The sequence below is a fragment of the Guyanagaster necrorhizus genome, assembly GCF_019112545.1.
Source record: "Guyanagaster necrorhizus MCA 3950 unplaced genomic scaffold BT62scaffold_56, whole genome shotgun sequence".
Taxonomy (NCBI): Eukaryota; Fungi; Basidiomycota; class Agaricomycetes; order Agaricales; family Physalacriaceae; genus Guyanagaster; species Guyanagaster necrorhizus.
In genome coordinates, this window is record NW_025064935.1 from 181,622 (window position 1) to 200,673 (window position 19,052).

The 19,052-nt window shown below is 50.2% G+C and overlaps 1 protein-coding gene across 1 annotated transcript; it reads right to left on the bottom strand.

Annotated features, from left to right (window-relative positions):
* Positions 1-9,459: 9,459 nt before the first annotated feature.
* BT62DRAFT_924334 (uncharacterized protein) lies at positions 9,460-10,023 on the bottom strand (the record flags this gene model as incomplete). Its single annotated transcript, XM_043184596.1, has 1 exon — positions 9,460-10,023. One exon carries the CDS (start codon positions 10,021-10,023, stop codon positions 9,460-9,462), a length of 564 nt encoding a protein of 187 aa, XP_043033550.1.
* Between the last annotated feature and the right edge of the window lie 9,029 nt (positions 10,024-19,052).

Sequence of the window (19,052 nt, forward strand, 5' to 3'; positions counted from 1 at the left end):
TACATGTGATAAACAGATGTTCCTTCGCACTTCGAGGAATCACCTGAGTTCACTATATGTATATCTGAACGGTGTGACTCAAGGTCAGATATAGACTCGAGGTAGAATGGTATGTATAAACTTTAGCTCGAAGCTGGGGTATGCCAGCGAGAGCTGTGGTCCTTAAATACTGTACAACTGTTTACTAATTATACTACTGCCTATTGTGTATGTCTGGTCCATTGTGCTCATTGTCCTTGAGTGTCGCTATCGTACATAAAAGGGCGATTGTGTGTTGTCGAGCACGACCGTCATAATGTCTGGATGGAGGGTTTTAGTTGTGCTGACTAAACTCTCCACGGTCTTGTGCCTTCTGACTCAGCGTGAAATAGGGGTAAAAAGAAAGAAAGAAGGAATAAATCATAACATTACCCTCCGCTTAAGACCATCGTCCCGATGGCTTAATTAAGGAATAATTCGTAATCATGTATTGCCTCATCTGCGTTCATATATTTTTCGTTGATCCATTGGTTAGACTCTGGGCCATAGCCTTTCCAGCTAACGAGATAGTCAACTGTAGTTGTTGTGCTGCCTCCGCGGGCTTTTACTTTTCGTAGTTTGTGGTTTAATACTTGGTCGATTTCGTAGTGTTCTTCGTCGTCGATCAAGTCTGGGGGCGGCGGTGGTGGTCGTCCTTGGTTTGGGAAGGCCGGCGCGATGTATGGTGTCAATAGGGATTCATTGAATACGTTGTGGATCTTCCATCTGGTTGGTAAACGTAGTTTGTACGCTGATTCTCCGACTTTTGCAAGGATTGAGAAGGGACCCGTGCGTTTGTCGGCGAGTTTGCATTTCGGTCGTGGGAGGTGGAGGTTGGTTGTATCAAGCCACACTTTGTCGTGGACGTGATACTCGTGGGCCGGGCGGCGATGTTTGTCGTATTGGGTTTTCATTGCCGCGGCTGCTTTCTCGAGTGCTTTTTTCGTTTCGGCGTGTATTTTTTCCATCGTCTGTGCGAAGTCTGTAGAGGCTGGAGTTGTTGTTTTACGGTGACTCGTTTGAGTCAAATGTGGATGCCTGCCGTAATTGACAAAGAAGGGTGTTTGGCCTGTGGCGGAGTGGACTCTGTTGTTGTGCTGGAAGGCAGCGAGTGCCAGCCATTCAACCCAGTTGTCCTGTCTGTAGTTGATAAATAGTCAGAGGTATTTTTCAACTTCTTGGTTGGCGCATTCGGTCTGACCATCCGTCTGCGGGTGATATGCTGTCGACGCGTTGTGTGTGATGTTGAGTAGTTTATATAAGTCGGCAAGAAACTTGGAGACGAATTGTGGTCCCCGGTCTGAGATGACTACTTGCAGCATCCCATACCTCACGTAGACTTCATCCCGCAGTATCTTCGCCCATCCTTCCAAATTTAACTCGGTCGAACAAGCGATCGGAATGATCGCTTTGGAGAATCCATCGACTATGACGATGATCGCGTCGTAGCCATTACAGTCTGGTAATCCGGTGATCATATCCACTGATATGTGAGTCCATGGTCGTGCTGGCACCTCATTAGGATGTAATGGGGCCGCCTTTGGTTGCATAGATGACTTCTCTCTTTGACAGGTTTCGCAACCTTTGACGTATGCCGTGATGTCGTTGGTGAGTTTGGGCCACCAGTAGTCTCGTAGGACAAGTTCCTTTGTCTTGGCGATGCCTGGATGCCCTGCCATGGCATGGTCATAGTGTTTGGCGATGACATCGCCGTGTAGGTTCTGGTCGCATGGGATGTAAATCCTCCCGTCATAATGGATCATCCCTTCCTTCCTTGTGAGCCCTCTTTCATGGTTGAGCGAGGCGGCGATCTTTTGGTCCCACCGATGCGGGTCTCTTGTTGTGCTTTTGATTCGCTCGTGCATTTCCTCCTCCGTGGGCATTATCATCGCTCGAAAGTGTTCGGGGCGAAGGATGACGACTCCCTCGTTATTGCTTCCCCCCTGATCATGGTCCGCGCGACAAGAGAGGAGGTCCGCCTTTTTATTGGCGACCCCGGCTTTATGATGGAGAGTGTACTCATATTGAGCGAGTTCGGTGACCCAACGAGCTTGGCGACGGTTTAGTTTTTGAGGTTGTCAGAAGTACCTGAGATTCTGGTGATCGGTCCAGATCTCAAAGGTCTCGGCCGCTCCAATCAGATAGTGATGCCACTCTTCGAGGGCGAGCATTATTGCGAGCAGCTCTTTGTCGTAAATCTCGTAGTTCCTTTCCATCACTGTTAACGCCTTTGAGAGGAAGGTGATGGGTCGCCATTTGCTGTCTTGTTCTTGAGACAAGACAGCGCCTATGGCCCCTTCGCTTGAGTCTGCTTCCACACGGAATCTACCTTCTTGGGATGGTATGGCGAGGATTACGTCTTCCGCCAGTCGTCGTTTTAGGTCCTCGAAGGCATGTTGTTGGGGTGTGCTCCACCCCCAGGGTGCGTTGCTGGTGAGTTGGGTCATGGGTCGTACAATTTTACTGTAGTCCCGTATGAACCTTCGGTAGAAATTGGTGAAGCCTAAGAAGGACTGCAACTCCTTCTTCTTGGTCGGTGTCGGCCAGTCGACTACTCCTGCAACCTTTATTGGGTCCATTCGAATGCTCCCCTCGCTAATGATTACTCCGAGGTATTCGGTTTCTAGTACCTTGAATTCGCATTTCTCTGCCTTGAGGAATAGCTTGTGCTTCCTCATAAGGGCGAGCACCCGTCGGACCAAGCTTCGGTGTTCCTCCCTGGTCTTGGACATGATAAGGATGTCGTCTAGGTAAATGGTAACCTTCCCGGTGGCAATGAGGTCCTTAAAGATATCATTCATCATCCACTGAAAAGTGGCCAGGGAGTTGGTTAAGCCGAAGAACATCACCGTTGGCTCGAAGAGCCCCCGGTTAGTCCTGAACGCTGCCTTCCATTCATCCCCTTCCTTGATTCGGACGTTGTTGTACCCCCAACGTACGTCGAGCTTGGTGTAGTATTTGGCTCCTCGGAGTTTGTCCATTAATTCCGAGATCAGGGGTAAGAGATATCGATTCTTGATCGTCATCTCATTGAGTTTCCGGTAATCTTGGACGGGTCGAAGCTTGCCATCTTTCTTTTTCACAAAGAAAAAGGGGGAAGCCATAGGGGACTTCGACGGTCGGATCCGCCCCGAGGAAAGGTTCTCATCAAGGAACTTGTCGAGTTCCTGTTGTTCCTGGTTGCCGAGGGGATAGGTCTTGCAATCCAGGTTGGCATTGGCATTGGGGATCAGCTCAATGGCATGATTCCAGGGTTTTGGGTCTGGAAGTTCATCGAAACTCTCTTTTTCAAAGAGGTCTCGGAAGTCCCGTGCCCACACCGGTACCATCTCTTCGAATGTCTTCTCCTCCCTCCCCTCGTTCGCTTTGGCCGCCAAATTATTGGCGTGGTGCACTGCCCGGATATGGATCTCTTCCTGTAAATCCACCGCTAGGATGGTTTCACCATCCTCCATTTCCTCGTCCCACTGGTCTTCCGGATCCCCATCGGGTAGTTCATATGGGATCTTCCTACACCTGCATCTGGCGAACGTGATTCGGCCAGTTTTCCAATTGATCAACGGGTTGTGGCGGATTAGCCAGTCGTGGCCAAGGAAGAGTTCTTTAGTTCCTAGATCCGTCACCGCCAGATCGATCCGTTCCGAATGATCTCCGATGGTTAATCTGAGTTCGACGAACTCCGTGATGGAACCTGCCTGATTCTTTGTCCCGTCGGCATTGTATACTGGTATCGGGGCCGCCGTTGCCCTTGTTGGGAGTCGATGCTTATCGACGAAAGCTTGGTTAATAGAGCTCCCCGTGCAGCTGCTATCGATCAGGGCGGTAATTTGGTGGGTGGCTCGATTAGTTAATACTTCGATTTGGCCTTTCGTGACTAGATCTCGTCCGGGGGTCTTGGTTCGCAGAATGTACTTTTTTGGTCCCCGGAGTTCGTCTAACCATTCGAGAGCGCGACAGCGCTCGGCCTTTTTGATTCCCTCAACCAGCTCGTCTACGACTTCTTCGGCTCTTGCCTGATGGATCCAATTTCGAAGTACGGCTTTTGCCGCTGCTTCGTCCTTGGCATCTCTGATGGCTCTCCACGTCCATTCGGTGTCGAATGGTTTGAGCCACGTGGTGGGACCCTCTGTCCCTGTTCGGCCCATAGGCGTTTGAGTTTCTTTTTGCGATTCAATGGTGTGTCTTGTGAATAACTGGGGTATATTCGAATGCGTAGGAGGCGACATAGATGTAGCTATGGGAATACTATCAGTCCGACTAGCGGCTGTTGTTGACACACCATTAAGTCCTTTGGCCAGTTCAGTGGAATCACTCACTGACTGGCCCCGTCTTTTACCTCCTCGACCTTGGTTTCCTTTCCAAGGCCCTCCTCTTCCTTTTGAAGTTCGGCGATCTGCGCCCGTATGTCTTCTCGGGTTCGCTTCTTCTTTGGGCAGTCCTTCGCCATGTGCCCCTTCTGTCCACAATTAAAGCACTTTCCTTCCTTCTTCATGCGGTCAATGTCCATCGGCTTTCCGGTCCCGGTATAAGTTGTGCCGGTCCCGGTCTTCTGCGCGCTGTATGAGGGGGTGGTGTTCGACGAGGAGCCCGAGGTTTTTCCGGCAGTTTGCCCCGGCTTGTTCGGGGTTGGCGGGGTCGGCTTTTTGGAATATTCCTGCAATGTCGTTGCCTCCGCTTTCTGCCTTTGTTGCTCCTTGTACATCTCGATGATCCTTTCCTTCCACTCGTCATACCCTACCGGCATCAACATTTTGACGCCCATGGCAGAGATCATCGTGAGGTACGAGGAGGGGACTCCTCGCTTGAGCGCTTCCACCATCCGTCCGTCGTTTGCAGTGTCTTCCCTGATTCCGGCGAGTTTCGCAAGTCGCTCTAGTTCGTCGAAGTAGTCCGTGGCCACCCTATCTCCCATCTTGTACTCCTTGATCTTCTGTTTATGCACTTCTTGAATGGCAGGATCGATGAATTTGTCGTTCAGCATGCGCTTAAAGACCGGCCACGAGGGGTATCGATAATGTTCCCTAGTGGTGGACCGGAAGTTCGGGGAGATAAGAATCCACCATGTTTTGGCCTTGTCTTCTAGATAGGAAGTAGCGAAGGCGACCTTGTTCATGTCAGTCCCGATGTACCCGACGTAGACTTCGAAATACTGTTCGCAGTCTACCAGGAACCGGTCAATGTCGTTAGAGGCTCCCTTGAAGGGACGCGGTTTTCGAAGGAGGTCGGGGTGGCATTGTAAGACGTTGGTGTTATGCGGAAGTGCCCCCATCGGGTTGGGCCATCCGTCGAAGGGCGGTTGTTTCCATTCCGTGGGTGGTCCAGGGAAGGAGTGCAGGGAGTTGTCGTCTGCGATTGGGCTCCCTTTTGGGTCGGTTACTCGAATGATCACTCCATCCCGTATTGTGAATCCGAGGTGGACTGCCTCGGGGTCATCCCGAATGGGGTCCTTCCCACTTGACTCTGCTTGGTCTGGAGGAGGTTGTCCGCTGAGGAGCCGGCTTCCTTTGCTGGTCCAAGGGTTTCGGGTTTGAGCGGCCTGCCATGCCGGTCGATTTCTTGTGTGGATAAGCCGCGAAGCCATGCTTCGGACTGACGGGTTGTCATCGGTCCAGCTCCGGATAGAGGGGGCGATGTAAACAGCCCGTCTTGGTGGGACGGGGGGGGTTCACGGCATTGGTGCCGGTGTCTTTGGTTTGTTGTCGGGCCGATACAGGGGTATCGGCATGAGGGGGTCTTCCGGGTGCCGTCGACCATATTCCCTCCATGCGTATTCCGTCGCGGCATACTGTAGAATTTTTTCTTTTTCAGTACCTGCCGCATACCTGTACTCAAGTCCTAAGGACGTCACTTGCCAGCGTGCGTCCTGCCATAAGTAATTCCTCCCCTGCTCATACAACTCTTGATATTCCTTGCCTCTGGCCCTCTCGATTTCCTCCTGTAGTGCTTCTTCATCTGTATCTTCCCCTGCCCGTTCCAGCCATTGTCGATATGGATCATCACTGTCCTCGTCGTCCTCCTCGTCGCCCTCGGCCCCGCTGTCCCCTTCCTCGAGGAGGGAACTGACGGGCTGGTCGTAGATGGATGGTACGAGAGGTCGAAGGGTCATTGGGGACCCTTCCGTTGACTTGGGTACTGGGCCCGTCGTCGTCTCGGTCGCTGGTCTGGGCGATGGGAGGGCTTCTGAGTCGACTGTAGCGCGTCCCTCCGCGCGCTCTCGTCTCCTCCAGTTCTCGGCTATAGCGGCTGAAGAGTCGCTGGAACTCGGGGTTAAGGAATTGTCGAGCGACCCTGCTACCCAGGAATCGCTGGAGAGCCCTGTCGGAGACATGGGCATTGTCGGGTACTCGGAGCCCGTAGGCTCCGAGGACGGAGTCGGCGTCCGATGAGATAGTGTCGGTACGGGTGGGGTATTCGAGGTCGACGGTCTGGGGTTCTCCCGTCCTTCCTCGTCGGATGGCCTCGTCCCAGCTGACGATGCTGGCAGATCCCGTCCATAGATCGTCCTCCGAGTCAGGCTCTCTGAAGGGGGATCCGGAGTCGGTTCGGAGCTCATACTCCCTAGGGGAAGCTGACCCCATTCTTTCAATTTTCTCTCTCCTTCTCTGTGCTCGTCCTTGTCGGTCATACTCTGCAGCTTCATACTGCTCTCGGGCTTCCTCTCGGACGTAGTCGGCGAGCTCCTCCTGTGTTCGCCTAATTGCCTCTTCTCGCTCTTGATTCTGCTGCTGCTGTCTGACTGCTTCATCGTAGTCGAAGGGGACGCTGAGGTCCCACTCCGGGAATATCCTCTGTATAATTCTTCTCGTGGCGGCCCTCCCTCTTTCGCTGGCGGTCCCAGTCTCAGGCTCACTCCCCACGTGGAGGTGTCGATATGGATCTCCTGCCGCGGAGATGGCGATGTCGGCATTGTCATAGTCGGGATGGATATCCCTTCCTCGCGGGTTGTCGACCCCCAGCCTGCTGACGGATGGGCTGGAGTCAGAGTTTGGCTCGGTGGGGGTTTCGGGGGGGTTCTGGGGGGGCTCGGGACTTTCGCGGGGTCCCGTAGCCATCTGAGCAGCATCAAGGGAGTCCCGAGCATGGTTTCCAACCCCTGAGGGAATCGGGGAGGTGGAATGCTCGGGGGAGTTGGCCGGAGTGACGTAGTTGGAGACCTCGGCGGGCTCGTGAGCGACGTTCGTTGTCCACGGGTTCCAGAACCCTGTGAGAGCAGGATGGCGGTTTCCATCGTCTCGTCGAATGGTGTGTCGGGGTCCTTCCTCCTCGTGAAGGCTCCCCGGATCCGGGTCGCTATTCCCGGCTTCTGGTACGGGTCCCCCTTGCGAGAAGAAGGACGTTCTGGCGGAGGGGGGGATGTCATGGAAAGGGAGGTCCGGGGTTACGTTGCGTAGTATTTGTTGGATGTGTTGGAATGCTTGATAATGCCTGACTATCCAAGCTGCTACTGATTGTCGTCCGTGGCAAAGGGTGATGATGGCGAGAAGTCCGAGCAGTGTTCTGATGATGGAAGCGATTAGCTCAAAGAAGTCGTGGTTTAGGTCGGCGGTCGTTACTGGAGGCATTCGGTTTCTCAGCACAATTGGGCTTGAGAAAGGGAAGGTAGAAGCTTCGAGCTAATTGTTAGGCCCAAGCGTCACGTGAACTGATACACGTGATAAACAGGTGTTCCTTCGCACTTCGAGGAATCACCTGAGTTCACTATATGTATATCCGAATGGTGTGACTCAAGGTCAGATATAGACTTGAGGTAGAATGGTATGTATAAACTTTAGCTCAAAGCTGGGGTATGCCAGCGAGAGCTGTGGTCCTTAAATACTGTACAACTGTTTACTAATTATACTACTGCCTATTGTGTATGTCTAGTCCATTGTGCTCGTTGTCCTTGAGCGTCGCTATCATACATAAAAGGGCGATTGTGTGTCGTCGAGCACGACCATCGTAATGTCTGGATGGAGGGTTTTAGTTGTGCTGACTAAACTCTCCATGGTCTTGTGCCTTCTGACTCAGCGTGAAATAGGGGTAAAAAGAAAGAAAGAAGGAATAAATCGTAACACAAGGTTTTCAAAGGAGATCAAGGCGGTATTGGAGGATATTGGCATTTTCTAGCAGTGCATCTATTGGATTGGACCATCCTGCGAACAGCAGCTGCTGCCATTCTGCTGGTGGCCCTGGGAATGAATGAAGCAAGTTATTGTCAGTGATCAGGCTTCCTTTTGGGTCTTCAATTCAGACAATGACCCTATTTTGGACCGTAAACCTGAGGTGGATGGCCTCAGGGTCATTCTGTATAGGTTCCTTCTCTGTTCCACTGGTTTCCATCTGGTTAGGAGGCAGTTGCCTCTCTAGAAGTTGGCTTCCTTTGCTGATCCAAGAGTTTTGATATTCTGCTGTTGGCTGAGTTCGGGTTTTAGTGAGCTGAGTTGCTGTGGTTTAGGCAGAGTAATCAAAGCATGTAAGGGTGCTCTGCACTGATGGAGCTCAGTATATGGCCTGTCTCAGCATGATGGAGGGAGCTTTCAGCATTGGTCATATGATAGAGATGACTGGATAAGCCAGTGGTTGGCTAACTGGGTATTCAGAATGCCTTTGATTGTATTGTTGGGTGGCATAGTCTGTTGCTGCCCACCTCAGAATTTCTGTTCATTTGTTAATATCTGAATGCAAATATAATTGTCCCATCTGCGATGCCGCCCAGGCAACATCATGCTATAAAAAGTTTACTCCTCACAGGTAATACTTCTGATACTCCTGTATCCTTTCTTCTTGAGCTAACCTGTTTACTTCTTCTTTATCTGTCTCTTCTTGTAAATTGTATAGTGGCCCCCTAGGGGGTTCACTGCTCTCTGTTTCTTCTTTCTCATTCTCATCATCCTCCTCAAGGAGGGAACCGATGGGCTGGTTATAAATGCTCTCCATGACCTCTTAGTATATTGTTGCTTCGCTCCCCTGGCTGGGCACTCAATCCAGCAATTGGGGTGTTTTTATAGATGGCGGCTGGTCAACTCCCAATGCTGGGGCTATATTGATTTCCTCCAGTCACTCTTGCCACCTCCACTCTGTTGCGATAGAGGCAGACATTGTGTTGGTAGTCATCATCAATAAGCTGTCTGATAACTCTACTTCTGAGAAAACCTTAGAGAGCACAGACAGAGATGTGGGTGGTTCTGGAGACTCATAAACTATAATGTCCAAGAACAGACTCATTGCTTCTGAAGGCAGAGTCTGTGCTGGGGGTTTATGAGGAAGAGAGGTACTGGAGAGTCAGAGGTCTTGAGTATCATCTAGTTTAGGTGCTGTCAGCCTAGTGTTCTGGGACTCCACTACTTGGGGTACTAGGTTCTCAGAAGATCAGGGCAGGGGCAGAAGAGTTGGCTCATACAGGAGTGAGAACACTTGCAACCTCAGGGCATAACTCATATCAGTTCCTGATGTCAGCCTCCTTCAATCTGGCTCTTTCAACTTCTCACTGCTTGTTTCTGTGGAGCTTGTCATACTGTGCGGCTTTCTGCCTCTACTGCTCATGGACTGCAGTTTGCTCCTCTGGCTCACAATGTACTGATTGTGGCTTATTCTACTGCTTTTGCTCCTTCTGTCAAATGGCATCATTATAGTTAAATGGGACAGTGAAGTCTCAGGTCGGGAAGTACCAGTGAATGGTTTCTTCTCATACTCGTCGTCGTTGCTCTTCATCCAAGAGAACCCTCTCCACCCTGAAGCTGGTCCTGATAGAGAGATAGAGGCTGTGAGACTGGCTTCAAGGAGGTCTAGTGTCTGGCTGTCAAGCCATCCAAGGGGCATTAAGAGAGTCTCTGGTATGGTCAGCAATCCTATGGGTTTGAGAGGTGGAAAAGAGAGAGGAGGACTGCCAGAAGAAGTCCTCCAGGAGATCTTCATCTTCATGGTTGGGAGGAGATCCTGATACAAGTATACCATGTCTCTCTGAGATGCTAGTGTCTGAGTGTCTGAGTCAAGGGGAATGTTGTTCTCCTGCTTCTTCTTGACCATTTCTCTGATGTGTACCACTAGGCCCAGCTTCTGGAAACTGGTAGGTCATTCTTCGGGATTCAGAGATGTCATGGAGGGAGAGGTCTGGGATTATGTTTCATAGAATTTCATGGATGTGTAGGAATTCATTATAATGTCTGAGGGCCCAGGCAGTGATTAAATGGCATCTCTGGTACAGCTGAATGATCACCAATAATCCTATCAATATTCCAATGATAGAAGAAAGGAGTTCAAAGAACTTGTAGTCAAAATTCAGGTCAGTAGAGGTTGTAGGGGGCATTCGGTTTCTTAGCACAATTAGGCTTGAGAAAGAGAAGTCGAAGCTTCGAGCTAATTGTTAGGCCCAAGCATCATGTGAGCAGTTCTATGTGGTAAACAGTCATCTCTTCACACTTCAAGGGATCAGCTGAGTCCACTGAATGTGTGTTCTGCTCAATATGACTCAAAGTCAGATATAGATTCGAGATAGAATGATGAATATAAACTTTAGCTCAAAGCTGGAGTTTCCAGCAAAAGCAAGCTTTCTTAAATACAGTTTGTGAGTTGCTATTAATACTTGTACTTATTGTATGTTCCTCTGCCTCTAGTGCCCATTGTCCTTGGGTGTCTTTACTGTACATAAAAGAGTGATTGTGTATCTGTTGCTAGACATCAGTTGCATCAAATAACCATGATAAGGTTGGCTTGTTTTGTGATGACTAAGCCCTTCCCATGGCTCAAGTGCTTGATTTTGATGCCTTGACTAATCAAAATAGGGGTTAAGAAAAAGAAAATCGTAACGATTATAGGGCTGGACATTTAGCCTGCATATCAGTGTTTTGCTGTGAATGCAGATGAGAGTGAGTGGATGCTAGTTGTTTTCATTGGAAAGTCAAAGCAACTGTGGTATTTCAAAAAAAAGAGTCCAACAGCAATAGGATTCTATTATCAGAATAACAAAAAGATCTGAATAACAAGCAAAATATTTACAAAGTGAGTGAAGATGTTTGATTTAAAGATGAAGAGAGAGATGCAACAGGTTCTGCTGACCTTGGACAACTTTCAAGAGCATTCCATCACTTGTACACCTCATAACACAAAGCTGAAGTTCTTTGAGCCTAACATGACTCTATATGTCCAGCCACTAGATGCTGGTATTTGTTACGAATTTCTCTTTTTTATTCCCTTTTACCCCTATTTATGCTTAGTCAGAAGGCATGAGATCGTGGAAAGATTAGTCAGCACAACTAATCTGCCCACTGAAGACACTACAATGGTCAAGCCCGACAACAACACAATCACCCTTTTATATACGGTAGTGATGCCTCAGGACCCCAGGACAACGAACACTATGGATACAGACACACATAATAAGTAAGTAGTATAATTAGGAGACCACTGTACAGTATTTAAGAACCAACGCTCTTGCTGGTAACCCCAGCTTCGAGCTAAAGTTTATACATACCATTCTACCTTGAGTCAACGCCTGACCTTATGTCACACTGCACAGATATACAATAGTGGACTCAGGTGATTCCTCGAAGTGCGAAGGAACACCTGTTTATCACGTGTATCTGTTCACGTGACGCTTGGGCTTAACAATTAGCTTGAAGCTTTCATCTTCCCTTTCTCAAGCCCAATTGTGCTGAGAAACCGAATGCCACCAGTAACAACCGCCGATCTGAACCACGACTTCTTCGAGCTTATCGCTTCCATTATCGGAACTTTACTCGGACTTCTCACCATCATCACCCTCTGCCGGGGACGATAATCAGTAGCAGCTTGGATAGTCAGGCACTATCAAGCGTTCCAGCACATTCAACAAATTCTATGCAACGCAACCCCTGATCTCCCTTTCCATGACATCCTCCCCTCTGCCAGAACGTCCTTCTTCCCACAAGGGGGACCCGTACCAGAAACCAGGAATAACGACTCAGATTCGGGAAGCCTTCATGAGGAAGAAGGACCCCAACACCCCCCTCGACGAAACGGCAGAAACCGCCACCCTGTGCTCACAGGGTTCCGGAACCTGTGGATGACGAACATCGCTCAGGAGCCCACAGAGGTCTCCAACTATGTCACTCCAGCAGGTTCCCCTGAGCATTCCGCCTCCCCAATTCCCTCAGGGATTGGAAACCATGCTTGAGACTCCCTTGATGCCGCTCAGATGGCTACGGGACCCCACGAAAGTCCCGACTCCCCCCAGAACCCCCCCGAGACCCCCACCGAGCCCCACTCCAGCTCCAGCCAGTCCGTCAGCAGGCTGGGGGTTGACGATCCGCATGGAAGGATCATCCATCCCGACTATATGAACGCAGAGATTGCCATCTCTGCAGCAGGAGACCCCTTCCGACATCTCCACATGGGGAGCGAACCTGAGGTCGGAACCGCCAGTGAAAGGGGAAGAGCTGTGCAGGATAGAATCATACATTGAATATTCCCAGACTGGGATCTTACCGTTCCCTTCAATTACGACAAAGCAGTACGACAGCAGCAGCAGAATCAGGACAGAGAGGAGGAAATTAGGTGAACCCAGGAGGAGCTCGCCGACTATGTACGAGAAGAGGCCCGAGAGCAATACGAGGCCGCAGAATATGACAGACAAGGAAGGGCCCGACAAAGAAGAGAGGAAGCCGAAAGGCTGGGGTCAGCCTCCCCCAGTGGGTACGGGCTTTGCACCGGCTCCAGGTCTCCCTTCAGGGAGCCCGACTCAAAAGACAACCCATGGATGGGACCTGCCAGCATTGTCAGCAGGAACGAGGCCATTAGACGAGGGAGGACAGGGGAATCTCGACCTCCCACCCCCAAATACCCTGCCCGCACCGACACCATCTCCTCGGATGTCGACTCCGTTCTCGGAGCCTACGGGCTCCAAGTACCCAACAATGCCCACGTCTCCGACAGGGCTCTCCAGTGATTCCTGGGCAGCAGAGTCACTCGACAGTTCCTTAACCCTGAGTTCCAACGACACTTCAGCCTCTATAGCCGAGAACTGGAGGAGACGAGAATGCACAGAGGAACGCACTACAGCCGACTCAGGAGCCCTCCCATCGCCCGGACCAGCAACCGAGAAGCCACTGGACCCAGCACTCAAGTCAACGGAGGGGTCACCAATGACCCTTCGTCCAGCCGTACCGTCCATCTACGACCAGCCCGTCCGTTCCCTCCTCGAGGAAGGGGACAGCGGGGACGAGAGTGACGAGGAGGGTGAAGAGGACAGTGACGACCCATACTAGCAACAAATGGAGCGAGCAGGAGAGGATACTGATGAAGAAGCCTTGAGGGAGGAAATGGAAAGAGCAAGGAACAGGAAGTACCAGGAGCTGTATGAGCAGAGGAGGAACTTTTTATAGCAAGACGTGTGCTGGCAAGCGACGTCTTTAGGACTGGAATACCGGTATGCAGAAGAAACTGAAAAGAAAAGAATTTTGCAGTATGCCATGACAGAATACGCATGGAGAGAGTATGGCCGGCGGCACCCAGAAGACCTGCTCGTGCCAATACCCCCATATCAACCTCCCAACAAACCAAGGACACCGGCACCAATGCTGCATACCCCTCCCGTACTGCCAAAATGAGCTGTCTACACTGCCCCCTCGATCCGAAGCATGGCTTCATGGCTTACCTGAACCAGGAATCCACCGGCACGACAGCCTATCAGGATTCAAAATCCATGGACCAGCAAAGGAAGCCGACTCCTTGGAGGACAGCCACCTCCGGACCAGGTGGAATCAAGCGGAAAGGATCCCATTCGGGATGACCCTGAGGCAGTCTGCCTTGGGTTCACAGTATAGGATGGCGTCATCGTTCGCGTAGTCGACCTGAAAGGAAGCCTGGTCGCCGACGACAACTCGTTGCATTCCTTCCCGGGACTGCCTGCGGAATAGAATCAACCACTGTTTGATGGCTGGCCCAACCCGATGGGCCCACTCCCACATAACGCTAACGTCTTACAATGCCATCCTGACCTCCTCCAGAAGCCTCGTCCCTTTAAGGGAGCCTCTGACGACATCGATCGATTCTTGGTAGATTGCGAACAATATTTCGAAGTCTACATGGGATACATCGGGACTGACATGAACAAGGTCGCATTCGCTACCTCATATCTGGAAGACAAAGCCAAAACATGGTGGATCTTGATTTCCCCAAATTTCCGATCCACCACTAGGGAACATTACCGTTATCCCTCATGGCCAGTATTCAAGCGAATGCTAAACAATAAATTCATCGACCCTGCAGTCCAGGAGGTACACAAACAGAAGATCAAGGAATATAAGATGGGAGATAAGGCAGCAACCGATTACTTTGACGAGTTGGAACAGCTTGCCAAACTAGCAGGGATCCGGGACGATACTGCAAATGATGGGAGGATGGTGGAAGCGCTCAAACGAGGGGTCCCCTCCTCGTACCTCACGATGATCTCAGCCATGGGCGTCAAAATGTTGATGCCTGTGGGATATGACGAATGGAAGGAGCAAATCGTTGAGATGTACAAGGAGCGACAAAGGCAGAAAGCAGAGGCAACGATGCTACAGGAATACTCCAAAAAGCCGACCCCGCCAACTCCGAACAAGCCAGGGCAAACTGCTGAGAAATCATCGGGATCCCCTCTGACACCTAATTACGGAAGTCAGAAGACAGGCACTGGAACGACATATACCAGAGCCAGAAAGCCTATGGACATCGACCGCTTAAAGAAAGAAGGAAAATGCTTTACCTGCAGTCAGAAGGGGCACATGGCCAAGGACTGCCCGAAGAAGAAGAGAACCCGAGAAGACATACGAGCACAGATAGCGGAGTTACAGAAAGAGGACAAAGAACTCAGGAAGGAGACCAAGATCGAGGAGGTAAAAGACGGGGCCAATCAGTGAGCGACTCCACTAGATTGGCCAAGGAATCTTATAGTGTGCCTGTCTCAACTGCTGGACAGACTTACAATACTTCTGTAGTTACGTACGTGCATTCAAATATACCCGTTGATCACACACATCCAAAAGAGTCAAAAAAACAAGCTCAATCACCTATGGGCCGAACAGGGGCAGAGGGCTCCAAGCAGTGGCTCAAACCATTTGAGACCGAATGGACTTGGAGGGCCATCAAAGAAGCAGTAGATGACAGCACCGCAAAGGCTGTCCTACATGGGTGGATACATCGAGCCAGGATAGAGGAAGCTACTACGGAGGTCATGAATGAATTACGAGAGGCCGAACGAAGCCGGGCCTTAGAGTGGTTGGACGAGTTAAAAAGTCCACCAAAGTTCGTCAGACGAACCAAAACCCCTGGAAGGGACCTGATGACCAAGGCCCAAATCGAAACCTTAACTAACCGAACCACTCATTCGGTCAGCGCCCTGATCGACAGTGGCTGTACCAGTAGCTCCATCAACCAAACCTTCATCCGTCAGTACAACCTTCCCACTAGAACCACTGCTGCTCCCATACCGGTATACAATGCTGATGGAACAAAAAATCAAGCTGGATCAATCACGGAGTTCGTCGAACTCAGGCTAACCATCGGGGATCACTCCAAAAGGATCGATCTAGCCGTGACTGATCTTAGGACTAAAGAATTGTTCCTGGGACACGACTGGCTTATCTGGCATAACCCGCTTATCAACTGGAAAACCGGAAGACTCACGTTCGCACGGTGCTGATGTCGAAAGGTCCCATATGAATTACCTGATGAGGATCCAGAGGACAGGTGGGACGAGGAGATGGAGGAGGGTGAAACCATTCTAGCCGTCGACCTACAGAAGGAAATTCATATCCGGGCAGTACATCATGCCAACAATCTCGCTGCCAAGGCCAATGAGGGGAAGGAAGAGAAAACCTTCGAAGAGATGGTGCCGGAGTGGGCACGCAACTATCGAGACCTCTTCGAGAAAGAAAGTTTCGATGAGCTCCCGCTCCCAAAACCCTGGGATCACACAATCGAACTGATCCCCAACGCCAACACAAACCTCAACTGTAAAACCTATCCCCTCAGCAATCAGGAGCAGCTAGAGCTTGACAAGTTCTTAGATGAGAACTTATCGTCCGGATGAATCTGGCCATCGAAGTCCCCTATGGCCTCCCCCTTCTTTTTTGTCAAAAAGAAGGATGGCAAACTTCAACCCGTACAGGACTACCAAAAACTAAACGAGATGACCATCAAAAACCGCTACCCGCTACCGTTAATTTCGGAATTAATGGACAAACTTCGGGGAGCCAAGTATTACACTAAACTTGACGTTCGCTGGGGGTACAATAACGTCTGGATCAAAGAAGGGGACGAGTGGAAGGCCGTGTTCAGAACTAACCGGGGGTTGTTCGAACCCACCGTAATGTTCTTTGGCTTGACCAATTCCCCAGCTACCTTTCAATGGATGATGAATGATATATTCAGAGACCTCATCGCCACCGGAAAGGTGACCATTTATCTTGACGACATCCTCATAATGTCCAAAACAAAGGGGGAACACTGCAACCTAGTACGATGGGTACTTACCCTCATGAGGAAGCACAAACTGTTTCTCAAAGTGGAAAAATGCGAGTTTGAGGTTCTGGAAACCGAATACCTGGGGGTAATCATCAGCGAGGGGAGTATCCGCATGGACCCAATAAAGGTTGTGGGGGTAGTAGATTGGCTGACCCCCACCAAAAAAAAAGGAGTTACAATCCTTTCTCGGCTTCACCAACTTTTACAGATGGTTCATACAAGACTATAGCAAGATCGTTCGGCCCATGACACAACTTACAGGAAACGCCCCTTGGGGGTGGGGGACTTCCCAACAACTCGCCTTTGAAGACCTGAAGCGGCGACTAGCAGAAGACGTAATTCTCGCCGTACCATCCCAAGAAGGGAAGTTTCGGATAGAAGCCGATTCCAGCGAGGGAGCTATAGGCGCCATATTATCCCAGGAACAGGAGAGAAGGTGGCACCCCGTCGCCTTCCTCTCCAAGGCCCTAACCGTGACCGAAAGGAACTACGAAATTTATGACAAGGAGTTACTTGCGATAATGCTCGCTCTCGAAGAATGGCGGCATTATCTAATTGGGGCAGCCGACGCTTTTGAGATCTGGACGGACCACCAGAACCTTAGGTATTTCCGTCAACCCCAAAAGCTGAACCGTCACCAGGCTCGATGGGTCACCGAGCTCGCCCAATATCAGTATACGCTCCATTATAAAGCCGGGGTCGCTAATAAAAAGGCCGACCTCCTCTCCCGCTGCGCAGATCACGATCAAGGCAGAAACGACAATGAGGGAATCACCATTCTCCGTCCTGAACACTTCTGAGCACTCATAATGCTGACAGAGGAGGAAATACATGAGCGCATCAAAAGCACAACATGGGACCTGCATCAGTGGAACCAGAAAATTGCCGCTTCACTCAATCATGAACGGGGACTAACAAAGGAAGGTGGAATGATCCGTTATGACGGAAGGATCTATATCCCATGGGTTCAATAGCTGCGCAGAGAGATTATTGCAACCTGTCACGACCATGCCATGGCAGGGCATCCCAGTGCTGCCAAAACAAAGGAGCTCGTTCTGCGAAATTATTGGTGGCCTAAACTAGGCAATGATGTCGCCTCGTATGTCAAGGCTTGTGAAACATGCCAACGGGGAAAGGCATCAACACAATCATGACCAGCACCCTTGCACCCAAATGAGGTACCGTCACAACCATGGACCCATATCTCTGTAGATATGATCACGGGACTACCAGACTGCAATGGTTATGACGCGATCCTTGTCATAGTCGATCGATTCTCCAAGACCATTATCCCAGTCGCATGTTCCACCGAACTAACCTCAGAGGGTTGGGCAAAGATCTTATGCGACGAAGTCTATGCCAAGTACGGAATGCCACAGGTGGTTATTTCCGACCGAGGACCACAATTCGTTTCAAAATTCCTCGATGACCTCTACAAATTATTGCAAATAAAGCGGAATGCATCCATGGCATATCATCCACAGACCGATGGGCAGACCGAATGGGCAAACCAAGAAGTTGAAAAATACCTGCGCTTATTTATCAACTATCGACAGGATGATTGGGTTGAATGGCTAGCACTCGCAGCCTTTCAACACAATAACCGGGTTCACTCCGCCACAGGTTTGACACCTTTCTTCGTCAACCATGGCTGACACCCGCACATCGCACAGACAAGCCATCACAAAACAACAACTCCTGCATCCACAACCTTCGCCGCAACATTGGAGAAGATTCACGCCGAAACAAAAGCAGCACTAGAAAAAACAGCACTCACCATGAAACGCCAATATGATAAACACCGACATGCGGCCCACGCCTACCAAACCCATGACAAAGTCTGGTTAGATACAACCAACCTCCACCTTCCCCAACCGAAACGTAAATTGGCCGACAAATGCACAGGCCCCTTTACCATCCTGTCGAAAATCGGGGAATCCACCTATAAACTGAAACTGCCCTCCGGGTGGAAAATCCATGACATATTCAATGAAGCACTACTAACCCCATATGTCACACCCACCTTCCCTAATCAAGAACGACTGCCGCCGCCACCCCCTGAATTGATTGATGATGAGGAACACTACGAAATCGATCAAGTCCTAAATCACAAGCTGCGAAAAGTCAAAGCATGCGGCAGCAGCATGACAACAACGGTGGACTACCTTGTCAGCTAGAAAGGATACGGCCCAGAATCCAACCAATGGATAAACGAAAAATACATGAATGCCGATCACGCCATCCACAACTACGAATTATCCCTCAATTAAGCCATCGGGACGATGGTCTTAAGTGGGGGGTAATGTTACGAATTTCTCCTTTTTATTCCCTTTTACCCCTATTTATGCTTAGTCAGAAGGCATGAGATCATGGGAAGATTAGTCAGCACAACTAATCTACCCACCGAAGACACTACAATGGTCAAGCCCGACAACAACACAATCACTCTTTTATGTACGGTAGTGATGCCCCAGGACAACGAACACTATGGATACAGACACACATAATAAGTAAGTAGTATAATTAGGAGACCACTGTACAGTATTTAAGGACCAACGCTCTTGCTGGTAACC